At 36.0% G+C, this 27,167-nt stretch overlaps 3 protein-coding genes across 6 annotated transcripts; 1 reads left to right on the forward strand and 2 right to left on the reverse strand.

Moving 5' to 3' along the window:
* Nucleotides 1-618: 618 nt before the first annotated feature.
* LOC110738875 (pyridoxal reductase, chloroplastic-like) lies at nucleotides 619-16,578 on the forward strand. Of its 4 annotated transcripts, none has more exons than XM_021919325.1 (10): nucleotides 619-1,108; nucleotides 1,194-1,422; nucleotides 12,506-12,599; nucleotides 12,824-12,947; nucleotides 13,145-13,246; nucleotides 13,487-13,638; nucleotides 13,722-13,815; nucleotides 15,137-15,292; nucleotides 15,899-15,969; nucleotides 16,451-16,578. In XM_021919325.1, exons 1-8 carry the CDS (start codon nucleotides 920-922, stop codon nucleotides 15,215-15,217), a joined length of 1,065 nt encoding a protein of 354 aa, XP_021775017.1. In that variant the 5' UTR covers nucleotides 619-919; the 3' UTR covers nucleotides 15,218-15,292; nucleotides 15,899-15,969; nucleotides 16,451-16,578. The 4 variants fall into 4 exon arrangements, with proteins under 4 accessions (XP_021775017.1, XP_021775015.1, XP_021775016.1 ...); XM_021919323.1 differs by having other exon boundaries at nucleotides 620-1,108; nucleotides 15,111-15,292; XM_021919324.1 differs by lacking the exons at nucleotides 15,899-15,969; nucleotides 16,451-16,578 and having other exon boundaries at nucleotides 620-1,108; nucleotides 15,111-15,296.
* Nucleotides 16,579-16,879: 301 nt separating this feature from the next.
* On the reverse strand, nucleotides 16,880-22,052 carry LOC110738915 (flocculation protein FLO11-like). The gene is made up of 3 exons (XM_021919375.1): nucleotides 19,728-22,052; nucleotides 17,830-19,470; nucleotides 16,880-17,666 (listed from the first exon to the last, which is right to left on the reverse strand). The coding sequence occupies exons 1-3, from the start codon at nucleotides 21,553-21,555 to the stop codon at nucleotides 16,894-16,896; spliced, it is 4,242 nt and encodes a 1,413-aa protein (XP_021775067.1). The 5' UTR covers nucleotides 21,556-22,052; the 3' UTR covers nucleotides 16,880-16,893.
* Nucleotides 22,053-24,905: 2,853 nt separating this feature from the next.
* LOC110738876 lies at nucleotides 24,906-26,790 on the reverse strand. The gene is made up of 2 exons (XM_021919327.1): nucleotides 26,113-26,790; nucleotides 24,906-25,858 (listed from the first exon to the last, which is right to left on the reverse strand). Exons 1-2 carry the CDS (start codon nucleotides 26,702-26,704, stop codon nucleotides 25,086-25,088), a joined length of 1,365 nt encoding a protein of 454 aa, XP_021775019.1. The 5' UTR covers nucleotides 26,705-26,790; the 3' UTR covers nucleotides 24,906-25,085.
* Nucleotides 26,791-27,167: the final 377 nt, after the last annotated feature.

Consider the following 27,167-nt stretch of genomic DNA (forward strand, 5'->3'; position numbering starts at 1 on the left):
CTATGCATTAACTTTCATGTATTAATGTTAAGCTTAATTGATAAACTTTTCATATGCATGACAATTTCCCTTGGGCTGTAACTCCTTAATAATTACATAACAATAAAGTTAGTAAGAAATTAAACATTACTCTATTTTTATTTTGTGTATTAACTCATAAAATTGTATTCATAGAGTAAAAGATTATTGTGCATTATGGAGTAGTATATATTTTGACATCAAATTTATAAAGATTTGATTTATTATATTTTTATGATTTTAATGTAAAAAAATTATTCTTATAATCAAACCAACTCATACAAGCAACAAATTAATTAAGCTATCATATTAAATAATAATAATAAAAAAAAATCCTCCACTTAAGCTCTCAATGACAAACAAGCCAAAATATATATAAGCCCTGTTTGGTAGTTAGCTTATTGGGGGTATATTAGCTTATTTGACTAATTTTAGCTGATTGACTAGTCAAACAAGCTAATACAAGTGTTTGGTAGTAAGCTTATTAAAAGAGCTTATTCCACTAAATAAGTTCTTTTTGAAAAAGCTCATTTTAGGAGCTTTTTCAATTAGTTTATTCATTAATTATTGTGAAATGACACTTATAACCTCATTTAATTTAAAATTTTATCTAAACTACCTACCCCAGAATTAGCTTATTGGTCATTTCACATACTCAATCACCTTTAAGCTATCAGCTATTTACCAAACACTTTTATATAATCAGTTAATACAATAAGTTAGTCAAATCAGTTAATAAAATCAGCCAGTCAAAATCAGCTAACTCAATCAGCTTCAACTTCAGCTTTCAGCTTTCTCCCAAACAGGGCCATAGTTCAATTAAAGTAAAAAAAATTATAATGACCCGGGCTATCGCTCGCCAATAACTAGTTTCAATCCTAAATCTCAACGGCTCATCTTTATGTATTCCCAATTTTCCACCACATACACACACATACTTTGCAAGAAAAAGAGAACAACAATGGCACTCTGTAGTCACTCCACACTAACAGCATCAGCAATGATTCACACCAGGTGTTTCAGCGCTTCAAAAGAAACCAATCTTTCAAAACCCTCTTTGAAGCTTCCCCTTTTCTGGCCATGGCAAAAGGTAACTTCTAATCTAACTCTTTAATCATTCAGACCCACCAAGTGTTTGATAAAATGCCTAAGAGAATTTTTATTTTGAAAATTAGGTCAAAGTCGGCCCTCTTAGTGTTTCTCCAATGGGGTTTGGTACCTGGGCATGGGGGAATCAACTCTTGTGGGGTTACCAAGAATCAATGGACGATGAGCTTCAACAGGTTTTCAATCTTGCTGTTGATAATGGCATCAATCTTTTTGATACTGCTGATTCTTATGGAACTGGGAAATTAAATGGGCAAAGTGAGAAGCTTTTGGGCAGATTTATTCGTGAATATAAAGGTTAGTTTGTTTATGTTTTACACCCTTCTTGTTGGGGTTTGCCCATTTATAGGGATGCTTTAATTGCATATGTTTTCGATGGGACATGATACTATCTACTAGAATGTTGTGCATTGAAAGATTATGTGGTTATATTGACAAATAATTGTTAAATCAGTGCTAAAATGAAGAAAAATGATTATAGGTCATTGCTAATTGTTTCTTCATTTTAGCACTGATTTAACAATTATTTGTCAATATGTGTTTCGAACTTAACTGGAGAAGGTCTAGGAAGCCCACCTGCTTGTTCTGACAATGGGCTTGCTTGCACTTGCAACTAAATAGGAGTATTATATGAAAATAATATCGTACAGCTTGTAATTATGCAAGTGGAAATGGGGATTGATTGAATTGGTGCTGTTAAAAGTTGGATAAGGAAGTTGTATGAGATACTAGTATATCTTAGAGCTGTCCATTCGGGTAAACGGGTCGGGTTTTGGTCGGGTAAGAGTGGGTCGGATCAACTCGGGTCGGGTCAATTCGGATTAATTCCATAACCTATGCGGGTCGGGTTTGGGTTGGGTCATGCTTGAGTCGAGTCACGTCGGGTCATACTTTTTATCGGGTTAATAACAGGTCGGGTTACATTCGGGTCGGGTGAACAATAGGTCGAGTTTAATTCGGGTTTTCATGGGTTAAAACGGGTTAGGGTAATTCACAGGTTTGAGTCGGGTTTGGTTTAAGTCAATAGAATCAGGTCGGGTCATTCTCGGGTTTGAGTCAAGTTCGGTTCAAGCCAATAATTTGCGGGTTATAATCAGGTCGGGTCATTTTCAAGTCGGGTCATTCTCGGGTTCAAGTCAATAATTTGCGGGTTATAAACAGGTTGAGTCATTTTCAAGTCAGGTCATTCTCCGATTCAAGTCGAGTTAAGTTCAAGTCAATAATTTGCAGGTTACAATCAGGTCGGGTCATTTCCAAGCCAGGTCGTATTCGGGTTCAACTAACTATAAATAGATAATTATCATCTTTATCAAGCTAATTAATTCCTTTGACTATAATATATATGGCAATATACTAGGGAACTAGAGTCTATAATTTAGTAAGATAATTATCTCCTTTCACCATACAACAAATATATACTATATTTAACTCTTAAATTTGAGGATGATGCTCCTTTCTTTTGCTGGCCTGGACCGACTTGGTCTCCCTAGACAAAATGTTTTGATCAACAATAATAAGGTGGTCTAAATTGCATTTCAGGTGATTTGAAATTAGGTCAGGAATAATTTGGGTTGAATTTAGGTCGGGTTTATAACAAGTCGTGTTGATTTCGAGTCGAGTTAGTAACAGACCGGGTTGAATTTTTGGGTCGGGTAAGTAATAGGCCTGGTAAAAATCAGGTCGGGTCAATAACAACTCAGGTTTAATTTGGGTCAGGTTGATTTCGGGTCGAGTTTGTAACAGGTTGGGTCAAATTCGGATCGGGTTAGGAACCGGTCGGGTTGAATTTAGGTCAGGTTAGTAACAAGTCGGGTTAAATTCGGGTTTTGACGGGTTAAAACGGGTTTGGGTTGATTTCGGTTTAAGTCGGATTCGGTACAAGTTAATTAAATTGGCCGTTGTAAACCGGTAAATCGATGCAAGTTGTAAACCGGTAAATTGGCTGTTAAAAAGCAAATTGGATGGTTCCACCAACCCAACTGGACTCCCGGAGGGTATTAGGGACATGATAAGCATTTCGACAATTTTTATTCCGGGTGAAAATAAGTCAAAAAATTCCAAAATTGAAGGCTAATATCCACATTTTTTTAGAAATTTTGGTTGTTTCGGGGCCCGGTGTCTTAAAGGCGTGAGATTTTAGAGAATACATCCGGGGGTCATAAAATGCTGTTTGGAACCATATATGATCATTATATGTTGTCATAGATGTTCTTGGTAGGCTTGAGTTAATGAAATCGGGTGCAAGTTGTAATTTGGTAAATTGGTTGTTTAAAGGCAAATTAGATGGTTCCACCCACCCAATTGGACTTCCGAAGGGTATTAGGGACCTTTGTAAACATTTCGACAATTTTTTTTTCTAGGCGGAAAAAAGTAAAAAAAATTCCAAAATTGAATGCTAATATCCACGCTTTTTGAGAAATTTTGTGGGTTTTAGGGCCCGGTGTCGAAAAGACTTTAGATTTTAGGGGATACATCTCGGGGTCATATAATTCCGTTTGGAACCATATATGATCATTATATGTTGTCATAAATGTTCTTAGTAGGCTTGATTTAATGAAATCGGTGCAAGTATTAATCGGTAAATTGGTCGTTTAAAGGCAAATTGGATGGTTACACCCACCTAATTGGACTTACGGAGGGTATTAGGGACCATGGTAAACATTTCGACAATTTTTACTTTTGGGCGAAAAAAGTCAAAAAATTCAAAAATTAATGGCTAATATATACACGCTTTTTCAAAAATTTTGGAGGTTTCGTGGCCCGGTTTTTAAAAGCCTTGAAATTTTAGGGGATACATCTCAAGGTTGTATAATGCCGTTTGGAACCATATATGATCATTATATGTTGTCATAAATGTTCGTTGTAAACTTGAATAAATGAAATCGGTGCAAGTTATAAACCGGTAAATTGACCGTTTAAAGGCAAATTGGATGGTTACACCCACCTAGTTGGACTCCCGGAGGATATTAGGGACCATGGTAAACATTTAGGCAATTTTTATTTTCGGGTGAAAAAAGTCAAAAAATTCCAAAATTAAAGGCTAATATCCACGTTTTTTGAGAAATTTTGGAGCTTTCAGGGCAGTGTCTAAAAGCCTTGAAGTTTTAGAACATACATCTCGGGGTCATATAATACCGTTTGGAACCATATATGATCATTATATGTTGTCATAAATGTTTGTGGTAGGCTTGATTTAATGAAATCGGTGCAAGTTGTAAACCGGTAAATTTGCCGTATAAAGACGAATTGGATGGTTCCACCCACTTGATTGAACTCTCGGAGGGTATTAGAGAGTAGAGACCATGATAAACATTTCGGCAATTTTTATTTCGGGCGAAAATAAGTTAAAAAATTCAAAAATTGAAAGCTAAAATCCTCGCTTTTTGAGAAATTTTGGAGGTTCCGGAACCTAGTGTCGAAAATGCTTGAGATTTTAGGGGATACATCTCAGGGTCATATAATGTCGTTTGAAACCATATATAATCATTATATGTTGTCATAAATGTTTGTGGTATGCTTGAATCAATGAAATCGGTGCAAGTTGTAAATCGGTAAATTTGCCTTTGAATGGCAAATTGGATGGTTCCACCCACCCAATTAGACTCCAGGAGGGTATTAGAGACCATGGTAAGCATTTCGGCAATTTTATTTTCGGGCGAAAAGAAGTTAAAAAATTCCAAAATTGAAGTCTAATATCCACACTTTTTGAGAGATTTTAGAGGTTTCGGGGCCCGATGTTGAAAAGTTTTGAAATTTTAGGGAATACATTTCGAGGTCATATAAATGTCGTTTGAAATCATATATGATCGTTATTTGTTGTCATAAATGTTCGTTGTAGGCTTGAGTTGATTAAATCAGTGGAAGTTGTAAACCGGTAACTCTGCTGTTTAAAGGCAAATTATATGGTTCAACCCACCTAATTGGACTCCTGGAAGGTATTAGGGACCATAGTAAACATTTCGGCTATTTTTATTTTCGGGCAAAAATAGTCAAAAAAAAATTCCAAAATTGAAGTCTAATATCCACGCTTTTGTGAAATTTTGGATGTTTCGGGGCCTTGTGTTGAAAAGTCTTGAAATTTTAGGGAATACATTTCGGGATCTTATAATGTAATTTGGAACCATATATGATCATTATTTGTTGTCATAAGTGTTCGTGGTAAGGTTGAGTTAATGAAATCGATGCAAGTTGTAAATCGGTAAATTGGTCATTTAAAGACAAATTTGATTTTTCAACCTACCCAATTGGACTCTCGGATGGTATTAGGGACCATGGTAAATATTTCGGCAATTTTTATTTTCGGGCAAAAAGAAGTCTAAAAATTCCAAAATTGAAGGATAATATCCACGTTTTTTGAAAAATTTTGGAGGTTTCGAGGCCCAGTGTCGAAAATACTTGAGATTTTAGGGGATACATCTCGGGGTCATATAATGCCGTTTAGAACCATATATGATAATTATATGTTATTATAAATGTTCGTTGTAGGCTTGAGTTAATGAAATCGAAGAAGTTGTAAACTGCTAAATTTTGACCGTTTAAAGGCAAATTGGATAGTTCCTCCCACCCATTTGGACTCCTGGAGGGTATTAGGGACCATGGTAAATATTTTGGGCAATTTTTATTTCCGAGCGAAAAAAGTAAAAAAAAAATTCCAAAATTGAAATCCACGCATTTTGCGAAATTTGCACGCATTCGTGGTAGGCTTGAGTTAATGAAATCGATATAGGTAGTAAATCGGTAAATTTGCCGGTTTAAGGCAAATTGGATGCTTCCACCCACCCAATGGGACTTCCGGGGGGAATTAGGTACCATGGGAAACATTTCGGCAATTTTATTTCTGGGCGAAAAATAGTCAAAAAATTCAAAAATTGAAGGCTAATATCCACGTTTTTTGAGAAATTTTGTAGGTTTCGAGGCCCATTGTCGAAAAGCCTTGAGGTTTTAGGGGATATATCTCAGGGTCATATAATGTCGTTTGGAACCATATATGATCATTATATGTTGTCATAAGTGTTCGTAGTAGGCTTGAATTAATGAAATCGGTGAGAGTTGTAAATCGGTAAATTGGTCGTTTAAAGGCAAATTGGATGGTTCCACCTACCAACTTTGACCCCTGAAGGATATTAGGGATCATGGTAAACATTTCAGCAATTTTTATTCGAAGGCGAAGATTAGTAAAAAAAATTCAAAAATTAAAGGCTAATATATTCGTTTTTTGTGAAATTTTGGAGTTTTCGAGGCTCGGTGTCTAAAAGTCTTGAAATTATAGAGAATACATCTCGGGGTCATATAATTTTTTTTAGAACCATATATAATCATTATTTGTTGTCATAAATGTTCGTGGTAAGCTTGAGTTAACGAAATCGGTGCAAGTTGTAAACGGTAAACTGGTTGTTTAAAGGCAAATTGGATGGTTCTACCCACCCAATTGGACTCCCGTGGGGTATTAGGGACCAAGGTATACATTTCGGTAATTTTTATTTCCGTGCGAAAATAAGTAAAAAAAATCCGAAATTGAAGGCTAATATCCATGTTTTTTGAGAAATTTCGAATGTTTCTGGGCCCGGTGTCGAAAAGAAATGAGATTTTAGGGGATACGTCTCGGGGTCATTTAATGCCGTTTAGAACCTTAAATGATATTATATGTTATCATAAGTGTTCGTGGTAGGCTTGAGTTAATGAAATCGGTGCAATTGTAAATCGGTAAATTGGCCGTTTAAAGGCACATTGGATGGTTCCACTCATCCAATTGGACTCCTAGAGGGTATTAGGGACCATGGTAAACATTTCGGCAATTTTTATTTTTGGGCTAAAAGAAGTTAAAAAATTTCAAAATTGAAGACTAATATCCACAGTTTTTGAGAAATTTTGGAAGTTTCAGGGCCCGGTGTCGAAAGTCTTTAAATTCTAGAGGATATATTTCTCGGGGTCATATAATGCCGTTTGGAACCATTTATGATCGTTATTTGTTGTTATAAATGTTCGTGGTATGCTTGAGTTAATGAAATCGGTGCAAATTGTGAACCAGTAAATTCTTCGTTTAAAGGCAAATTGGATGATTCCACCCACCTAATTGGATTCCCGGAGGGTATTAGGGATCATGGTAAACATTTCGGAAATTTTTACTTTCGGGCGAAAAAATTAAAAAAATTCCAAAATTAAAGGCTAATATCCACGTTTTTTGAAAATTTTTGGAGCTTTGAATCTAAAAGCCTTGAAATTTTAGAGCATACATCTCGGGGTCATATAATGCCGTTTGGAACTATATATGATCATTATATGTTGTCATAAATGTTTGTGGTAGGCTTGATTTAATGAAATCGGTGCAAGTTGTAAACCGGTAAATTTGCCGTGTAAAGACGAATTGGATTGTTCCACCCACCTAATTGGACTCTCGGTTGGTATTAGAGACCATGATAAACATTTCGGCAATTTTCTTTTTCGGGCTAAAAGAAGTCAAAAATTTCAAAATTGAAGACAAATATCCACACTTTTTGAGAAATTTTGAATGTTTCAGGGCCCGGTGTCAAAAGTTTTGAGATTTTAGGGGATACATCTCGGGGTCATATAATGCCGTTTGGAACCATATATGATCATTATAGGTTGTCATAAATGTTCGTAGTAGGCTTGAGTTAATTAAATTGGTGCAACATGTAAACCAGTAAATTGGCCGTTTAAAGGCAAATAGGATGGTTTCACCCACTCAATTGGAATCACGGAGGGTATTAGGAAACCATGGTAAACATTTCGGCAATTTTTATTTTCGGGCGAAAAAAAGTAAAAAAAAAATCTAAAATTGAAGGCTAATATCCACGCTTTTTGAGAAATTTTGGAGGTTTCGGAGCCCGGTGTCGAAAAGTCTTTAGATTTTAGGGGATACATCTCGGGTTATATAATGCCGTTTGGAACCATATATGATCATTATATGATGTCATAAATGTTTGTGGTAGACTTGAGTTAATGAATTTGGCACAAATTGTAAACCGGTAAATTGACCGTTTAAAGGCGAATTGGATGGTTCCACCCACCCAATTGGACTCCCAGAGGGTATTAGAGACCATGGTAAATATTTCGGCAATTTTTATTTACGGGCGAATTTTTTTAAAAAATTCTAAAATTGAATGCTATTATCCACGTTTTTTTTAGAATTTTTAGAGTTTTCAGGACCTGATTTCGAAAAGTCTTGAAATTATAGAGAATATATCTCGGGGTCATATAATGTAGTTTAGAACCATACATGATCATTATTTGTTGTCATAAATGTTCGTGGTAGGCTTGAATTAATGAAATTGGTGCAAGTTGTAAACCGGTAAATTGGTCGTTTAAAGGCAAATTGGATGGTTCCACCCACCCAATTAGACTCCCGGAGGGTATTAGGGACCATAGTAGACACTTTGACAATTTTTATATCAGGGCGAAAAAAAGTTAAAAAATTCCAAAATTGAAGGCAAATATCCACTCTTTTTGAGAAATTTCGATTCTTTCGGGGCCCGTTGTCGAAAAGAATTGATATTTTAGGGGATGCATCCCGGGGTCATATAATGCCGTTTGGAACCATATATGATCATTATAAATTGTCCTAATTGTTCCACCTAGCCAATTGGACTCCCGGAGGGTATTAGGGACTATGGTAAACATTTCGGCAATTTTTATTTTCGGGTGAAATAAAGTAAAAAAAATTCCCAAATTGAAGGCTAATATTCACGCTTTTTGAGAAATTTTGGATATTTCGGGTAGAGCTGTCGATTTGGGTAAATGGGTCGGGTTTAGGTTGGTAAGAGTAGGTCGGGTCAACTCGAGTCGGGTCAATTCGGATTAATTCCATAGCCTATGCGGGTCGGGTTTGGGTTGGGTCATGCTTGAGTCGGGTTACGTCGGGTCATACTCCTTATCGGGTTTGGGTCAGGTTAATAATGGGTCGTGTGAACAATAGGTCGAGTTTAATTCAGGTTTTCACTGGTTAAAACGGGTTAGGGTAATTCTCGGGTTCGAGTCGAGTTTGGTTTAATTCAATAATTTGCGGGTTAGAATCTGATCATTCTCGGGTTTGAGTCGGGTTTGGTTCAAGTCAATAATTTGCGGGTTATAATTAGGTCCGATCATTTTAAGTCGAGTCATTCTCGGGTTCTAGTCGGTTTCAGTTCAAGTCAATAATTTGCGGGTTATAATCAGGTTGTGTCATTTCCAAGTCGGGTCATTCTCCGATTTAAGTCAGGCCATTTCCAATTCAGGTTGTATTCGGGTTCAACTAAATACAAATAGATAATTATCATTTTTATCAAGCTAATTATTTCCTTTGACTATAATATATATGACAATATAATAGGGAATTATAGTCTATAATTTAGTAAGATAATTATCTCCTTTGCCCATACAACAAATATATACTATATTTAACTCTTAAATTTGAGGATGATGCTCTTTTCTTTTGCTGGCCTGGACCGACTTGGTCTCCCTAGACCAAATGGTTTGATGAACAATAATAAGGTGGTCTAAATTGCATTTAAGGTGATTTGAAATCGGGTGAGGAACAATTTGGGTTGAATGTAGGTCGTGTCAATAACAAGTCGTGTTGATTTCGAGCCGGGTTAATAACATATCGGGTTGAATTTTTTGGTCGGGTTAGTAATAGGTCTGGTAAAATTTGGGTCGGGTCAATAACAAGTCGGGTTGAATTTGGGTCAGGTTAATTTCAAGTCGGGTTGATTTCGGGTCGGATTTGTAACATTTTGGGTTAAATTCGGGTCGGGTTAGGAACGGGTCGGGTTGAATTCAGGTCAGGTTAGTAACAAGTCGGGTTAAATTCGGGTTTTGACGGGTTAAAACGGGTTTGGGTCAATTTCGGTTGAAGTCGGGTTCGGTTCAGGTCAATAATTTACGGGTTACATACGGGTCGGGTCATCTCCAGGTCAGTTCATGTTCGGGGTTTGGGTCTTACATACTTGGGTCAACTCGGGTCTAGGGTTGGTTTCAGGTTGGGTCAGGTCGGGTTCAGATGGTTTGGTTAATAATCGGGTTTGAGTCGGTATTTCGGGTCGAGTCAACTTTTGACAACTCTAGTATATCTTAAAAGTCATAAATGATTGTGGTTGGATAAGGATGTTAAAGCCACACTTGTATGTGATATTCGTATATCTCATAAAATAGATAATTCGTATATCTCATAAAGCCACACTTGTATGTGATATTCGTATATCTCATAAATCAGTCATATTATAATGTAGACACAAGAAATCTGTTAATGTATTGAGTAGACCATCTAGAGGTTGTTGGAAAGTTGCATCTATTTCATCAAAGAATGACTAGAGTTTGCAATTGGCTTGTTTTTTACCCCACTATAGGCATTTTCTTAATTATACAGGGAGGATTTGACATACATGAAACACACTGCTCTTGGGAGAAAATTTACAAACCATGACAAAGCCTATCAAGAGGGGGGAAACTCATCAATTGTGAGATAAAATTACTGAGTAATCATTAGTATAAATCAAGTAAGTTTATGCTGAAAAAAAAAAAAGAAAAAAGAAACTAGTAAGTTATGTCACCAAAGTAGCTGATAGAAGCCCAAAGTAACCTGGAATAGAAGCCTTCAAGGAGATGGAAATCAACTAGGGTGTTTCTAAAGGAAAAGTTCACAAGATACCCTTTTACTTTTGCAAAATACACAAGATACTCATCATATCTAACTTAATGCAGTATATCTTTTACTTATAAATACCCAAGATACACAAAATACCCTCTTGATACCCTTTTACTTTTACTTGTAAATCATACGCAATGCATGAAAAAACATAACAATCTATTTGCATTATTATCTTTTTTGAAATAAATCTATATGCGTTCTATGTTACTTGAACTCTTCATTTTAAGCTAAGTACTTGTGTCGGACCCTCGACACTCGGACATGGGTAGGACACTTCATTTTACTTCAAAATTATGTAAATTATTCACAAAATAGCCGAGTTGGACTCTTGGGCACGTACCCATAGCTACCCAAGTCCGAGTAACATGCAGTAATTATTTTTTTGGAAACAAATCTATATGCATTATTTGATAGAAGCGAAAATCAAATATTCAAAATTGAGATCTGATGTGTGTCACACAATTAACTGGTTGTTGAACTTGTTCCACATTATTATTAATTGACAGAAGTTACTATATGTATTGTGTAAATTTAGTAGAGGGGGTGTATGGTACATTGGTGCACAAAGCTAGACATGAAGTATATCCTGTGAGTTATGCGAACATATTCATGAAATCTCTCTGTTTTGAACATTATATTCATGAACAACGCAATTTTGTCTTTTAATATGTCATGGACTGTTACATTATTGTTGTCTTTACATTGATTAATATTTGAATTTAAATCTGGTAAGTCCCTGAAGTATTTAGGTCACTTCATAAGGCTAGTGGATGGACTAAATGAGCATAGATGTATTATACAGAATCAATCAAGATATATTATCTGCGTGGGTTGGATAATTTGTTCGACAAAGAAAAAAACATCAGTGCTGTTAATATACTTATGAGCATGATTTAATAGGAACAAAAAGAAATTAGGAGTTATTTTAGGAAGTAGGTTTCCGGGCCTGGGTTAATTTGCAACTTTTGCAAGTGATACTTGCTTGTTGCATCGCAAGGAATCTATTTAATCTTATCCTTCTTGATTCTGTTGCAATTTCTAATATTTTTTGCTATGTGTGTTGTTGCGGATGGTTCCTTGTGATGATTCATATTAGTTGACCCCAAATTATTTTGGGACTTATTGCGATTATTGTCATAAATGATAGTTCAAGAACTAGCCACTGACAATTTGACCCATCGTTGGCATTTTCTTAGAATTAACATCTAGAGGCCTTTACGCCTTGAAAGAATTTTAATATAATGATAATACTACTCAGTAGTTAATTTTGATGGGATAACCAGCTATCTAATGACAACTCTTAAGTTCTAACTTCATATTAATAACCTTTGAGAAACTACAGAATTGTATGTGCTTTAATGCCGCAAATTGTCTGGAATACGATTCTTCTGGGGATATACTAGGTGTTTGTTTGATCTTCTAAAGATATGTTTATGTATCTCAAACTCAATAGTACGAGGACATCTGTCAATGAATGGTTAAGGACTTTTGTTTTCTTTTTTTAGGGCTCACCTTTCACCTTGTATACTTGGTTCTTGTGGGTAGAGCATGTGTAGCTGACCTTATCTAGTGGGAAAATGGATAGTTTGGGTTGCCTATAAATTGGTACAGTTTGCATTTTTTGACCACAATAATGTCTGTCTTTTTATTGCCTATTTATGATAAATTTCAATAGCCTGAATTGTGAATGCTATCGAATAAAACAGCATTTGACATTTCCCCCCCCCCCTCTTATAGGGAAGAAAGGAGTGCGGGATAATATTGTAATTGCAACAAAGTTTGCTGCATATCCATGGCGATTAACTCCGGGACAATTTGTGAATGCTTGCAAGTATGCCTCTTGTTCTCTGAGTTACCCTCCCCCCCTGCGGTTCAGTTTGAACGAATGGAAAGTTATGGATATCTGATTTCAGAATAATTAAAGATAAATTTGCGGGGGCTAGAATATTTGAGATTATGTTGATTAAAAGAACCTGCACGCACATGCTATTTTAGTGTTATGATCTTGAAACTGGAACTGATTGTCTGATAGTGTTTGATAGTCTAATGTTTCAGGTCTTCTCTAGACCGAATGGAACTTGAGCAGATTGGAATAGGGCAACTGCATTGGTCAACTGCAAATTATGCTCCATTGCAAGAGATGGCTCTTTGGGATGGATTAGTAGCAATGTATGAGAAGGTTATACTTTATGATGTGGAGTTCTTTCACTATGCCTCCCCTTTGCTCCTGACAGCTATCATTCCAAGAAGTTGAATTGTGCTGCAACTTTTATCAATTTTATTTTGCATCTGTGAACTAACTGTTTTGAGTTATGATGGCATTGTTAACTATAAAATGATATTGATTGTGGGATGATCTCATGATTTTGACTGCAGGGGTTGGTTCAAGCTGTTGGTGTAAGCAATTATGGTCCTAAGCAACTTGAAAAGATTTATACATATCTCAATAATAGAGGAGTTCCTCTATGCTCTGCTCAGGTACACAGCTTATGGCATGAGCAGGTTTTATTATTTTATTGTTCATTATTAAACAGAATTATCAGAATAACAGGTTTTTTAGACGATTTCATTTTGAGTGTGGAGATAGCTGCAATTTTTGTTCGTGTGAATGTGTGTGTGTGTGTGTGGGGGGGGGGGGGGTAAACAAGTTACATTTTCATTGCTGATAACCATTTGGTCAAGCTCTGCTGATCTTTGCATTTTGCTTCATACTTGCAGGTGCAGTTTTCTTTGTTAAGCTTGGGAGATGAGCAGATGGAGGTCAAAAATATGTGTGATTCTTTGGGCATCCAGTTAATTGCATATAGTCCTTTAGGGCTTGGGATGCTTACTGGAAAATATACTCTTTCAAATTTGCCAAGTGGGCCCAGGTACATCTCAATTACCAGTTGTTCTCTTTAATTTTGCCCGTGTGCATTGGGGTTCATCTGATAAGATAATTTCAATAAAACAGGTCCCTGCTGTTCCGGCAAATCCTCCCAGGACTGGAACCTTTGCTGCGTTGTTTGAATGCAATAGCTAGTAGGCGTCAGAAAACAATGAGTCAAGTATGTTTAATTGACTCCTTTTGGCCACTGCTTGAATTTTTTGTTGTGACTTGCTAATATGGTCAGTATATGTCACATTAAGTATGATATTTGATTTGCCTATATATAATTGCCTATTTCAAGTTGCTTAGATTGTATTGGCATATTCAGAATCTTTGTTGTGGTTTAATATACCATGAAGCGTAAAACAGGGGAGTATGGGAACTGGTTTCTTGGAGTTAGTTGTGATTCCTTCCCTGCTTTTCTTCTGAGAGACCAGGGTTCAACTCTCATTTTCTGGATGAGGGTTTAAGGATGCATTACCACTATCTGCCTATCTGATGCCTGGGCATAGGGATAGGCCTTTCTTAAGATTAAAACAAAAGTAGACCTTGAAGCTACAGTAGTTATGCTATGATTATTAGCACATTAATTCAATAATATTGGTTTAAGCATAATTGTATAAAAGAAACGGTGACATTATGCCTGTGTTGGAGTGTTTTTTTTTCCAAAATCAGTTTCCACTGGTTTCTTCACTCTTTATCTCCGGATATGATGATTAGACAAGTAAGCTTTTGGGAGAATTAGGCTAAGGCTACTTAATTACATTTAACTCTTGCTTTCTTAAAATTTGAGAATAGCAAGGGCTTTTCTAGCTGCCCAATGTAGACATAAATTGAGAATATGATAATCTTCTGTTAATTTTGTACTCCTTAGGTCCCATAATAAACTTCCACATAACACTTCTCTTATCCCTAATTTTTCCTCTGATCAACTAACCAATTTTAGAAATGACAAAAGTCAACTATGCAGTCCTGGAACAGAAGGAATAGGATCTGATGCTTTGTACGAGCTTGTGTTGTTGCAAGACAAGCTCTTGAATACATTGATGTAGGCATCAATTTATTGAGGTTATAGTTTGGCAGTTAGTAATCAGAATAATGCCATAGTACTATAGTAGCCGTTTTTTTTTTCCATAAGAAAATAGACTTTATAGAAGAGAGCAGTTAACATTGTAAATTTTTGGTATGAAGTTCAGCTCTTTATACTAATTTGTTTCAAAACATAATTAACTTGACATATGAAATGGTAGAGTTTTAAAAATATATTCAAACTAAATCAAGTTTACTTGTTCTTTTCTGACTTAGATAATAGAACTAACTTAGATTGATGTTTGGGTATAATGTTTCCATTAATGTTTCCATCACATTACATATGAAACTATAAAAGGTATTAATAGTGTTTACATGACTATTTTCTTGTTTGCATATATCTTTTTAATCATGCTCAGTTCCTAATTTTTCAATAGTCAGCAGATAGCAATTAACTGGTGCATCAGCAGGGGTACAATTCCCATACCGGGTGTCAAAACTATCAGACAAACCCAGGAAAATTTGGGTGCACTTGGTTGGCGTCTCAGTAAGGATGAAATAACTCAATTGGAAGATGCAGCACTCCAATCTCCTAGAAAGATGATCCAGAATGTATTTCAGACCAGGTAAAATGACTTGGAAGCATGCTTTTGGCATTTTGATCAATTGATGGCTACTTCATTTAGCTTATGATTAAGCTCTATAAAAGATAGTTTTGACTTTTCAAGTATTATCAACCTTTTGAAACTCGCAAAAAGTCCTTTTTGTGAATAAGATATTTCTCATCTAGTCCTACCCCCGTCCCTAAATAGCACTTTATATTTATTTATTTTTTTACTTGCAATGTTTTGACTTTTTGTAGTTTGTACTTTTCACATTTCCACTTTGACCCTTTTTTTTTTTTTTTTATTACAAATACTTGTATAAAAACAAATATTACGGAGTGTTAGGTAAAATGTCATTCAAATTGGTCTTAAAGTATATTTTTAAAATATTAGCTTTTTAAAATTAAGGTTTAAGTAATTAATGGTCAAAGTTTGATGTTGATAAATGTGGAAGCCAAAAACCAAAATGGTACGATTTTTAAAGGCCTTGTCAAAATATGATCTATTTATATGGAGGGAGTTGTATATGTGCCATTGTTCAAAATTGTCATTGCAACTAGTACAAGAAAATCTTAGAAAAGCTGCAGTGCCTTTTACTCAACCTCCAATGTCTCTTTGAAATTTTAGGTAATCCCAATTTCTTGCTTCCAATTACATGGCGAAAATTCCAGAAGATGGTACCCATCATTTTGATTAAGGTAATTCAATTCAATTATGGGTTTTTGGCAACATGTGAATTCTCTTTTCTTATACTACAATCTAGTTCAATTTGACCTGTTTGGTAAATTTCAAATCTTGTTAGGAGCCATTATATCCTTGCTATGCACTCTTACAGTTCTAAGTTATTACCTGATATATTCTTAGCCGTTCAGATAGTAAGAACCCTTGAGCGCAGTAAGAAATTATAAAAAAAAAAAAAAATTAAAAAAAAAAATAATAAATAAGGAAAGAAAATTCAAAAAACATCAATCTGTTCATCATTGGAGAGAGACTGGATGTTCTTGTTTGCTTACAAATAATTTACTGGCCTAAATTTTGATGTCCTCACTAAACACGGCTGCTAATCTTAATCTTCGTTGTTTGACCAATCAGCTTTGAAAAATAATTTATTTAAGGATCAAATTCTTCACAATTTTGAAAAACCAATAAACCAAATTATATGGATGTCATAACCTGCAGGTATATACTTCGTAGTTCGTATATGTTTAGGGGACTATCAGCAAGCAAAGAAGACTTGCATTTTGATGTCAAAAGCAGAAGCTTGGAGATTGTTGTGGGATTTTTCTTCGAAATCATCCGATCGTGTGTTTTATTATTGCAGTAAGCAAAAAATAACCTCAAAGTATTATTACTCTCTTATGTACTCCTAAAACCATAGTTACCCAGATGCTTAAAATTCACTGCTTAGAGGAAATTATTGGTAAACTTGAATCAGTATTTTATACACCAGTATATGTATTCATCCATCATACAACTTGATGATTTTTATTACAATCTCAGGTATTAATTGTACCATTAAAAAAAATTTAAAGATTCAGTAAGGCTTTGCCTTGTATAAATACTTAATAAGAGTAATGAATGAAAATATTATTTGAAATTTCCATCTTCAATTTATTTTTTTGTTACCTCTTGCAAACTACTGCCCGTCCATTCATCCCACTAGCACAATTCATGCTAGCAAGATTCAGGGTTTGGATGGAAGTCTCTTCCTGACCGTCATAAAACCTTGAAGCCAAACAATCAGTGGCAAAAATGCTACTACTTGCATACTCCTTGTCTCCTCCCATAATTGGCATGGCTACTCCCATCTTCACTCGACTCATGTAATCATCCCTATAAGTTTTTCCTAACACACCGTCAACCCTGTTCGTCAATGAATAGAATTTGAATCCGAGGTCGAGATGAGCATAGCAATCCTCCTTAGTTATGTCATAGTTATGTGCCCTAGATTCTTCATCGGTAATGGGTACTACTTTGGCTGTGATCTGAAGTTTTCCTTGGACTTGGATGATAATACTGTTGGTTTCACTCGTCCTTGTTATGATGACTCGTGGCATTGTCGTGGATGACCATCGAGAACCTTGAGTTTGTTTCAAGAATATGGGCTCTCCATCAAAGGCCAATGAGAGGCTATCTTTGGCATCATTCCATTCAGAAGTCTTTGTGGCGCCTAAGAAGAGGCGATGGTTGTCGAACAAGATTCCAATGGATTGGACCCATGTGAAGTCGCGACTCATCTTTTTATTTCTTTTTCCAATGAAGTGTGCATTGATGTGGAGATTTGGGTCGCTTACAAGGCAAAAGTCTTCATTCTTCTTACCATGGAAGTAAAAGGTAATTCCATCTCCTCCTATGAAGCGAGGGTCTTGACATACGGCTCCTGGGTAGTCACAATCTAAAATATACAAATATATAAAATTAGTGATCAATGTAATCAATTGAACATGATAATAAAGAAAATATAACTTTTACGATAACAAAATCAACTTTTGGATTCAAACTACCATTCCTCATGTGTAGTTTCAATATAAAGTGTAAGGTATACTAAAAAAACTTACTGCAAACGGGCTTGCAAGTGACACAATCAACTTGACAAGAAGTAGGACAACTGGTTGGGCAAACATGCTCTTGGTTATAACATTGGTTGTAATCCTTGTTCTTGCATTTAACTCTCTTTCTAGAATTATAAGAAGTAGAAGGTGTTGGTGAGGTTGATGACGATGAGGAGGAGGAGGAGGAGGAGGAGGAGGATGATGATGATGATGATGATGACGACGATGACGAAGATGATGATGAAGAGGAGTTATATCCATTATTAGAACCAGATGTATTTGATGGTGGTAATGTGGTTGACGGAGTAGGAGATAATATTGGAGGTGTCGTTGGTGGTGATGGGGTGGATGGAGTAGGATTTGGTTGGGGTGATGATGGTGGTTGGGTTGATGGATTAGATGGAGAAGGTTTTGGTGATGATGGAGTGAGAGATGGTGTTGAAGGGGGCGGAGATTTAGGAGATGGTGATGCGGTTGGGGATGAATTATTAGAAGAATTAGATGCCGATGATGACGATGAGGAGGATGATGATGAAGACGAAGATGATGATGATGACGAAGAGGATGAATTGTATCCTGAATTAGAAGAAGGTGTATTCAATGAAGGTTTTGGTGGGGTAGGTGATGGTTGGGATGATGGAGTAGAAGGAAGTAATGGTGAAACTGGCGATGGTGATGGCGATGTTGGTGTAGACGAAGGGGGTGTTACAGATGGTGGCATACGAGATGGAGTTGAAGGTGATGGAACTGTAGGTGATGGTGATGGAGATAGAGAGGAAGATGGTGGGGTTGATGGAGCAGGAGATTTAGATTGTGATCCTGATGATGAGGAAGAGGACGACGACGTCGACGACGATGATGATGATGAGGAGGAGGAGGAAGAGGTTGAGTTATGTCCTTCATTAGATTGAGTATTTGAAGGTGATGGTGTGGTCGATGGAGTAGGTGACGGTGCTAAAGATGGGGATTTAGTTGATGGTGGGGTTGATGGAGATTTGGGAGGTGATGATGTTGGTGGTGATGAATAAGGGGGGATTGATGGAGATTTGGGAGATGATGATGGAGTAGGTGATGGAATTGAAGGTGGTGAAGATTTAGGAGATGGTGCTGGGGTCATTGGAGAATGAGAGTTAGATGGTGTTTTGGATGACGATGACGATGATGAAGAGGAAGAGGAAGAGGCAGAAGAGGAAGAGGTGGAAGAGGATGATGACGAAGATGAAGAATTATCTTTATGTGATGGATTTGGATGTGCAGTTGTCGGAGATGGAGTAGGAGAATGGTGTGTTGTTGTTGGTGGTGATCGTGGGGTAGATGGAGTAATAGGAGTTGATGTTGGTGGTGACGATGGGGGAATTGATGGAGATGGTGATGGAGTAGGCGATATTATTGATGGTGGTGGAGTTTTAGGAGATGTTGATGGGGTTTTTGGAGTATGAGAATCAGATGGTGTTGTTCCATGCGACGATGACGATGATGATGAGGCAGACGACGACGAAGACGAAGAGGAAGAAGTAGAGGAGGATGATGACGAAGATGAAGAATTTGAAGATGAAGAATTATCTCCATGTGATGGAGTTGGAGATGTAGTTGTCGGAGATGGAGTAGGTGAATGATGCGTTGATGGTGGGGTGATCGTGGGGTAGAAGGAGTATCAGGAGTTGATGTTGGTGGTGACGATGGGGGGATAGATGGAGATGGTGATGGAGTAGGCGATGGTATTGAAGTTGATGGAGATTTAGGAGATGGTGATGGGGATGTTGGAGTATGAGAATTAGATGGTGTTGTTCCATGCGATGACGATGATGATGATGATGATGATGATGATGATGATGAGGAGGAGGAGGAGGAGGAGGAGGAGGAGGAGGAGGAAGACGAAGAGGAAGATGATGATGATGATGATGATGATGATGATGATGATGATGATGATGATGATGATGATGATGAATTGTCCTCATGTGATGGAGTTGGAGATGCAGTTGTCGGAGATGGAGTAGGTGAATGGTTTGTTGGTGGTGGTGATTGTGGGCTTGATGGAGTATTAGAAACTGTTGATGGCGGTGAAGATGGAAGGATTGATGGAGATTTTGGAGATGGTGATGGAGTAGACGATGATATTGAAGGTGGTGGAGATTTAGTTGATGGTGATGGAGTTGTTGAATTATCAGAATTAGGTGGTCCTCTAGAAGATGATGAGGATGAGGATGAGGAGGACGAGGAAGAAGAAGCAGAAGAGGACGACGATGATGACGAAGATGAAGAATTATCCCCAGATGATGACGGTGTAGATGGAGCTGGAGATGCAGTTATTGGTGGTGGTGATGGTGGTGTTGATGGAGTAGAAGAGGAAGGTGGTGGTGGTGGTGAAGATGTATGGGATGGTGTTTGTGACGGGGGAGAAGGAGATGGTGCTAAAGGTGTTGATGAAGATGGTGTTGGGGTATGAGAATTATATGATGGTACCCTAGATTGTGGTGGAGATTTATCCCCTTTATTTTTAGCCTTAGCATTTTCCACATCATCTGCTTTCTTACCACCCTTTTTATCTTTATTTTCTTCCTCACTTTCATCTTGGGTATCTTCACTACCTCCCTTGGAATTTTCACCGTCTTTGTGATTCTTCGAACTATCTTTAGATGATGGTGATGATCCTTCTGCGATGGAAGGTGCCTCATATGCAGGTGATGATGATCCTTTATTAGATGAAGGTGAATCATTTCCATTATCGTCTCCTTTTTTACTTTCTTTATCTTCATCATTTCCTTTTTTATCATCTTTGTTCTCTTTTTTCTCTTCATTACCAGCCTTTTTCTTATCATCTTCTTTCTTGTCAACATTTTTGTCATCTTCTTTTTTCCCACTTTCATTTTTTATATCTTCTTCTTTATCTCTTTTGGAATTTTCACCGCCTTTTTTACCATCTGAATTCGAATTCGAATCCGAATCATCTTTAGATGACGGTGGTGGTGATGATCCTTTTGGAGTAGAAGGTGCATCATATGTAGGTGATGATGATCCTGCATTAGATGAAGATGAATCATCGTCTCTCTTTTTACCTTCTTTATCTTCATCAGTTCTATTTTTACCACTTTCCTTCACATCAACCCCTTTTTTACCTTCGTTGTTTTTTTTCTTCCCCTTCATTACCATCCTTTTTCTCATTATCTCCTTGTTGACCACTATTTTTATCATCCCTTTTTTTCTCACTTTCATCCTTGTTATCTTTTTCTTTATCTCCTTTGGAATTTTCACCGCCTTTTTTACTATTCGAACCACCTTTAGATGGCGTTGATGACGGTGGTGGTACCGATCCTTCTGCAGTAGAAGGTGTATCATAAGTAGGTGGTGATGATCCTGTCTTAGATGAAGATGAATCATTTTCAACATCATCTTTTTTGTCTTCACCCGCTCCTTTTTTACCATCTTTGTTTTCTTTTTCGTCTTCATCACTAGATTTCCCCTTATCTTTTGCTTTTTCACCACCATTTTCATCATCTTCTTTTTTCTCACTTTTGTCATTGTTATCTTCTTCTTTACCTCCTTTAGAATTTTCACCACCTTTATTACCACCTGAACCATCTTTAAATGATGGTGGTGATTGTGAATTATATCCAGGCGGAGTTGGTGATGATCCCGCATCTGTCGAAGGTGTATCGTATGTAGGCGGTGATGATCCTGCATCAGACGAAGGTGAATCAATTTCAGGCGGAGAGGAGGATCCCTTGTCACCATCACTTGATGATGATCTAGAAGAACAAATTGGCTTGCATGAAGCACATTCTACTTCACAGCTATTTGGACAAAACTTAGGACAAACATGTTCCAAGTTATAGCACATCTTGTACTTCTTGATCTTACATGATGCTCTTGAAGGATTTTTGGCAATTCCCGGAGGAGTTGTTGCCTCTATCAACATGCCCAACAACAAAACAAAGCATCCAAGATAAAATATCTTGGATGGTGCCATTTTCCAACTCTAGCTATAATTAAAGTTGGAAACTGTTTTAATGCAAAAAGTTGTTGTTTAAGAAGGTTTAATGGTAGATGATATTCATACCCCAAACAAATTACTGTTATATAGATGTGTAGGAACTAGTAAGTCAATGTTCATGATTTAGTATTTGTATATTCCTAAGATTTTGGGTCAAGTAGTTGAATATATTTCTTGAAGTTATATTCCACATGCATCTAACATACTTACATGTATGGCTATCAGAAAAATAAATGGTTCCTGCTGATATGCTTTTGAGTGTATCTAAAGTGCAATTTTATTAATTAATTAATTTTTTATTTAATAACTAATTAATCAATAAATTTGTGTCATATATTATTCTGTTTTTTTGTAGTGAAACACAAAGTGGGAGCAATAGGATTGGAAGAAAACACTAAAAAAAACAAAGAACTTTGATTGCTAATTCTGTTATTATGCGCTTTTTTCATTTTACAATTGGAATCACTTTAATATGAAGTTTAAAAAAGGGGTATTTCTTTATTTTGACATGCAGCAAAAGCATACTTTATGTGAGAATAATAAAATTCAACCAGAATAATGATGATTATGTATTAATGAAGTTGTTTATCAAATAATTACGGTTTTGAGATTTTAAAAAATAAATAAATAAATATTATGAATAGTGTAAGTTGAGGATTAAGAGAAAAGATACTAATTTGTTATCTTACATAAAGAAATTACTTAGTCCGTACTCCCTAAATATATCTAGGCCTCAAGTGCTGTAATTATGGAAGAAGCCACATTAAGCAAGAGAACATTTATCTTTACAGCTATGATCAATTGGTGTAGAGGAGCTGAATTGAGTGTCACTTACTCACTTGGAATGATTGCTACTACACGAGAAGTACTTAGATTGCTTGGTTTGGTTGAGTACACTAGTTCCAATTATACAACGGATGGTTCTTGGGGCTCGGTGCAACTCTATATCTTACCGGCCCCTCTTCAAGTCAATACAGTCGTGTTAAGCAAAATGAGCTATGTTAAATTCAGCAAAAAATAATTTATGTCGGTCATATGCAAATTAAATGAAAATAATTAGATTTAAGCAAAAATATATACTATTTGTATTAGTTTAAATCAGCAAAAAAAAAAAATGAAATCAGTTGTATTAAATTATAATTAAGGGCATGTTCATATTTACCGAATTGAGCTGAACTGAACTGAACTGATTGGAGCTGAACTGAACTGAACTGATTGGAGCTAAACTGAACTGAACTAAGCTGAAATGAATATTTTATGAGAGAGAGAAATTAAGAGCTGAACTGAACTGAACTGATTGGAGCTGAACTGAACTGAACTGAACTGATTAGAGCTGAGCTGAACTGAACTAAAAATAAGTAAATATGAACAGACCCTAATTAAAAAAAAATTGTAATCAACTATAATTTGTTTTATCATTAAACCTAATTTTAATCAATGGAACTAAGTTTTGATTAGATGATGATTATTTTAATAAATACGGAGTAATAATTAATTTTGTTTGATAAAAGTCAAATTAACTGAATTATAGACTAACTTAATTTCAACAAAAGTAAGTTGATTCGAAAAAAAATTGGCCAACAGGAATCTAATCATAGGTAACATCAGTAACATTGTTTGTAAAGATATTAGCTAAATTTTCTTTTTTTTTTTTTTTTTTTTTTTGTTTTGGGTGTGGGTGGGGGGCATTAGACATTCCTCACTTTCAGTATAATCAAAGTGTTAATTTGTTAAAAATCTTGTCTTGAATCTAAACCATATGTGTAAGTCATAGTAGCACTATTGTATCAAACTAATTGAGATTGATCTTATGGAAAGAAAAGCACATTCAATCCTTAAGGTTAAGTGGTTTTTAATATTAGGGTCAGTTTGACCAATAGAAAAGATAATAAAAAGCAAATAATTGACAACATGCACCACCATGCGTCCATGCCCATTGCAGGTTTGCTATAAAAACTAAATAAATTAAATTAAATTAAATTTAAAAAAAAAAAAAAAGAGCAGAGTTATAATAATAATTGGAAAAAAAAAATTCTACTAATAATAATAAACTCTACTCCTACTAAACTAGCAAAACATTATTTTTTTTTCTTTACCAAAAAAAAAAAAAAAAAAAAAAAAAAGAACTAGCAAAAACATCTCAAAATTTTCGTACTAGCTAGGATTAAAGGCCGTGAGATAAATTTCTTCAAAAATTTTAAACATTAAATGAAGGAAATTAATTCCTCTTATCACTTCATCCCTCGATCAATCTCTCTTTCCTAGGATTTATCAAGTTTATGATATTGTAGTAAAATCATTATCAATGTAATTTTTAATACCTTACAATATACGGATCGGAGTAGAATAAGTTATCTTATTTAGAAACATACGAAGTATATGTCTAGTCAATAACACGTTCAAACATTACTTCTTGTCAAGCCAAGTTGATCAAATTACAATGTTTCATGTCACGATAGGTAATAAAGTTGTCCCTAGCTCGATGATGAAAGTTTCTTTAGTACAACCCAATCAAAAAGGCGTGGGTGGTGTCTCTAGCTGCTACAAATCAATCTAACAAGCTGCTGGGATTATCCTAGGTTCGGTGTTTAGACCTCGAATTTGGAGGGGATCATAACCACTTCTTGAAGCTTTGGAATGGGTTAGTCCTTGCTTATCCTAAACTATAGTAACAAAATAAATAAATAAATAAAAGCAAATGAAGCTTGCGTGATCATGCACTAATGACCTATATTATTTTTACCTTATGTCCTTATCAACTTCCATTTTAATGAACTACATTAAAAAGATGTGTTGCACATTTTTAACCCAATCATTAATCACTCATATGATATGAAATTGATATGTGACTAATATTGAACTATATTTTTTTTTGGACGGGAATATTGAAGGTAAAATTTAAATTCAAACAAACTCAAAAATCCAACCTAATGCCATATAAATCTTGATTGGTTGACATGATCAAACCTTGGCTTGCTATTAGAGTGAATTGTTTGTCACCTCTAATTACCTTGCTCTAAAAAAACTTAATTGATAATAAGAACTGTGACCTGTAATTAATACACACATATGGCCATATACTCGTATGTAATTAAACAAAATATTGAATAGTATTGTATTGTATTGTATTAATGTAAATGTAGAGTCACCTTATTACAAATTGATGAATCTTAAATAAAATTCAAGACTTTCAGCCTTGTAAATTGACATTATTAATGATTTGATCTTAGAAATCTATAAATTTCAAAGATCATAAAATTATGTTGATGAGTTATCTCTTGCAAACAACACCACGTCCACTCATACCACTAGCACAGTTCATGCTAGCAAGTTCCATGGTTTCAACTGAAGTCTCTTCTTGTCCACCAACAAACCTTGAAGCCAAACAATCGGTGGCGAAAATGCTACTAGTTGCGTACTGTCTTTCTCCTCCCATAACCGGCATGGCTACCCTCATATTCACTCGGCTCACGTAATCATTCCTGTATGTCTTTCCCAATACACCATCAACCTTTCCGGTCAATGAGTAAAATTTAAACCCGAGATCAAGATGAGCAAACCGATCCTCATCAGTAATGTCATAGTTGTGTACCCTAGATTCTTCGTCAGTAATAGGTACAACCTTAGCTGTGATCCTAAGCTTTCCTGGAATTTCAACAACAATGTTGTTGGTTTCACTAGTCCTTGTTACGGTGACTTGTGGCATGGAGGTGGATGACCATTGAGAGCCTAGAGTCTCTTCAAGGAATATGGGTTCTCCGTCGAAGGCCAATGAGAGGCGGTCTTTGGCATCATCCCATGTGCCGGTCTTCCTAGCACCAAAGAATAGACGGTGGTTGTCGAAGAGGATTCCAATGGACTCGACCCATGTAAAGTCACGGCCCATGTTTGCGTTTCTTTTTCCTATGAAGTGTGCGTTGATGTGAAGGTTGGGGTCGGTCACTAGGCAAAATTGTTTATCCTTCTTTCCATGGAAGTAGAAGGTGATACCGTCACCTCCAATGAAGCGAGGATCTTGGCATACGGCTCCTGGATAGTCACAATCTACAATGCAAAAAGTAATTTGTACACACAAAAAAATTTAAAAAAAAAAAAGAGTTGAACACTACTAAATTGAACAAAAATTACAAAATAGTCAAATTATGTATGCCTCTACTAGCTACTAATAAAAAGTTATCATATAAATGTATGTCCAATATAACTTAATCTTTAATATTGGAGTAAATTTATAGTTGGCATTATCTGTAAGCTTGTGTTATGGTAATATGTATTCTTTAGTAGAGTAATATATGACTTACTGCAGACAGGCTTGCAAGTGACACAATCAACTTGGCACGAAGTAGGGCAGTTAGCGGGACAAACATGCTCTTGATTGTAACATTGTCCGTAATTCTTGTTTCTGCATCTAGCTCTATTCCTAGAGCCAGCATTAGAATTAGGAGGAGTGTAAGGTTTAGGAGTAGAGGGTTTTGGTGATGGGGTAGAGGGTTTTGGTGTTGGGGTTGCTGGGGTAGGAGTCGAGGGCTTAGGTGTGGCCGGTGTTGGTGGGGTTGATGGTTTAGGTGTTGGTGTTGAAGGTGTTGGGTAATATATCGGTGTTGGTGGGGTTGATGATGAGTTATGGGAGCTTGATTGTTGTCCTCCTCCTGCAGCCGAGGAGCCAGATGCTGCTGCTGCTGCGGCAGCAGCTGCTGCAGCTGCAGCAGCGGCTGATGATGCTGACGATGATGATGATGATGACGCTGTTGATGTTGCTGAGGATGCTGCAGACGATGCAGCAGATGCAGCAGATGATGCAGCTGAAGATGCACCAGAAGACGATTGTGACTCGACCACAACAGCCAACAACAAAGCTAAGAACCCAAGATAAATGATCTTGGGTACAGCCATTATTTTTCTGATGTTTCAAGTCTTGCTAATCTTAAGAAACTTATGTATTAATGTTATAGTATGAGAAGAAAGACTTGATGAGTGATATAAAATACCAAACCAACAACGACTTTTATAGATGTTTAGGCGTTGACCGTTTAACATTACATTACTAAGCTAGTATCTTCCTAAGATGTTGGGTCAAAAGTTATACTTATTTCTTCAAAATGAGTCATAAACTTACACTTGCGTAGTTGACTTTATTTAACAATACGGTTGGAAATAAAAAATTTAATAACAGTACAATTTGTTCATAATTATGATTTAGCTTGTATTTATCAAAAGTTCATGAATTTTTAAAATAAAAAAGTTATTGTTAATAATATTTCTGGCATAATGTATTGTACAGTATTTTAAATTGGAATCCAAGGAAGAGATGATCTGTTTCTTTATTTTGACATGAATTAAAAGCTTACTTTACGAG

The sequence above is a fragment of the Chenopodium quinoa genome, unplaced genomic scaffold, assembly GCF_001683475.1.
Source record: "Chenopodium quinoa cultivar QQ74 unplaced genomic scaffold, ASM168347v1, whole genome shotgun sequence".
NCBI classification, from domain to species: domain Eukaryota; kingdom Viridiplantae; phylum Streptophyta; class Magnoliopsida; order Caryophyllales; family Amaranthaceae; genus Chenopodium; species Chenopodium quinoa.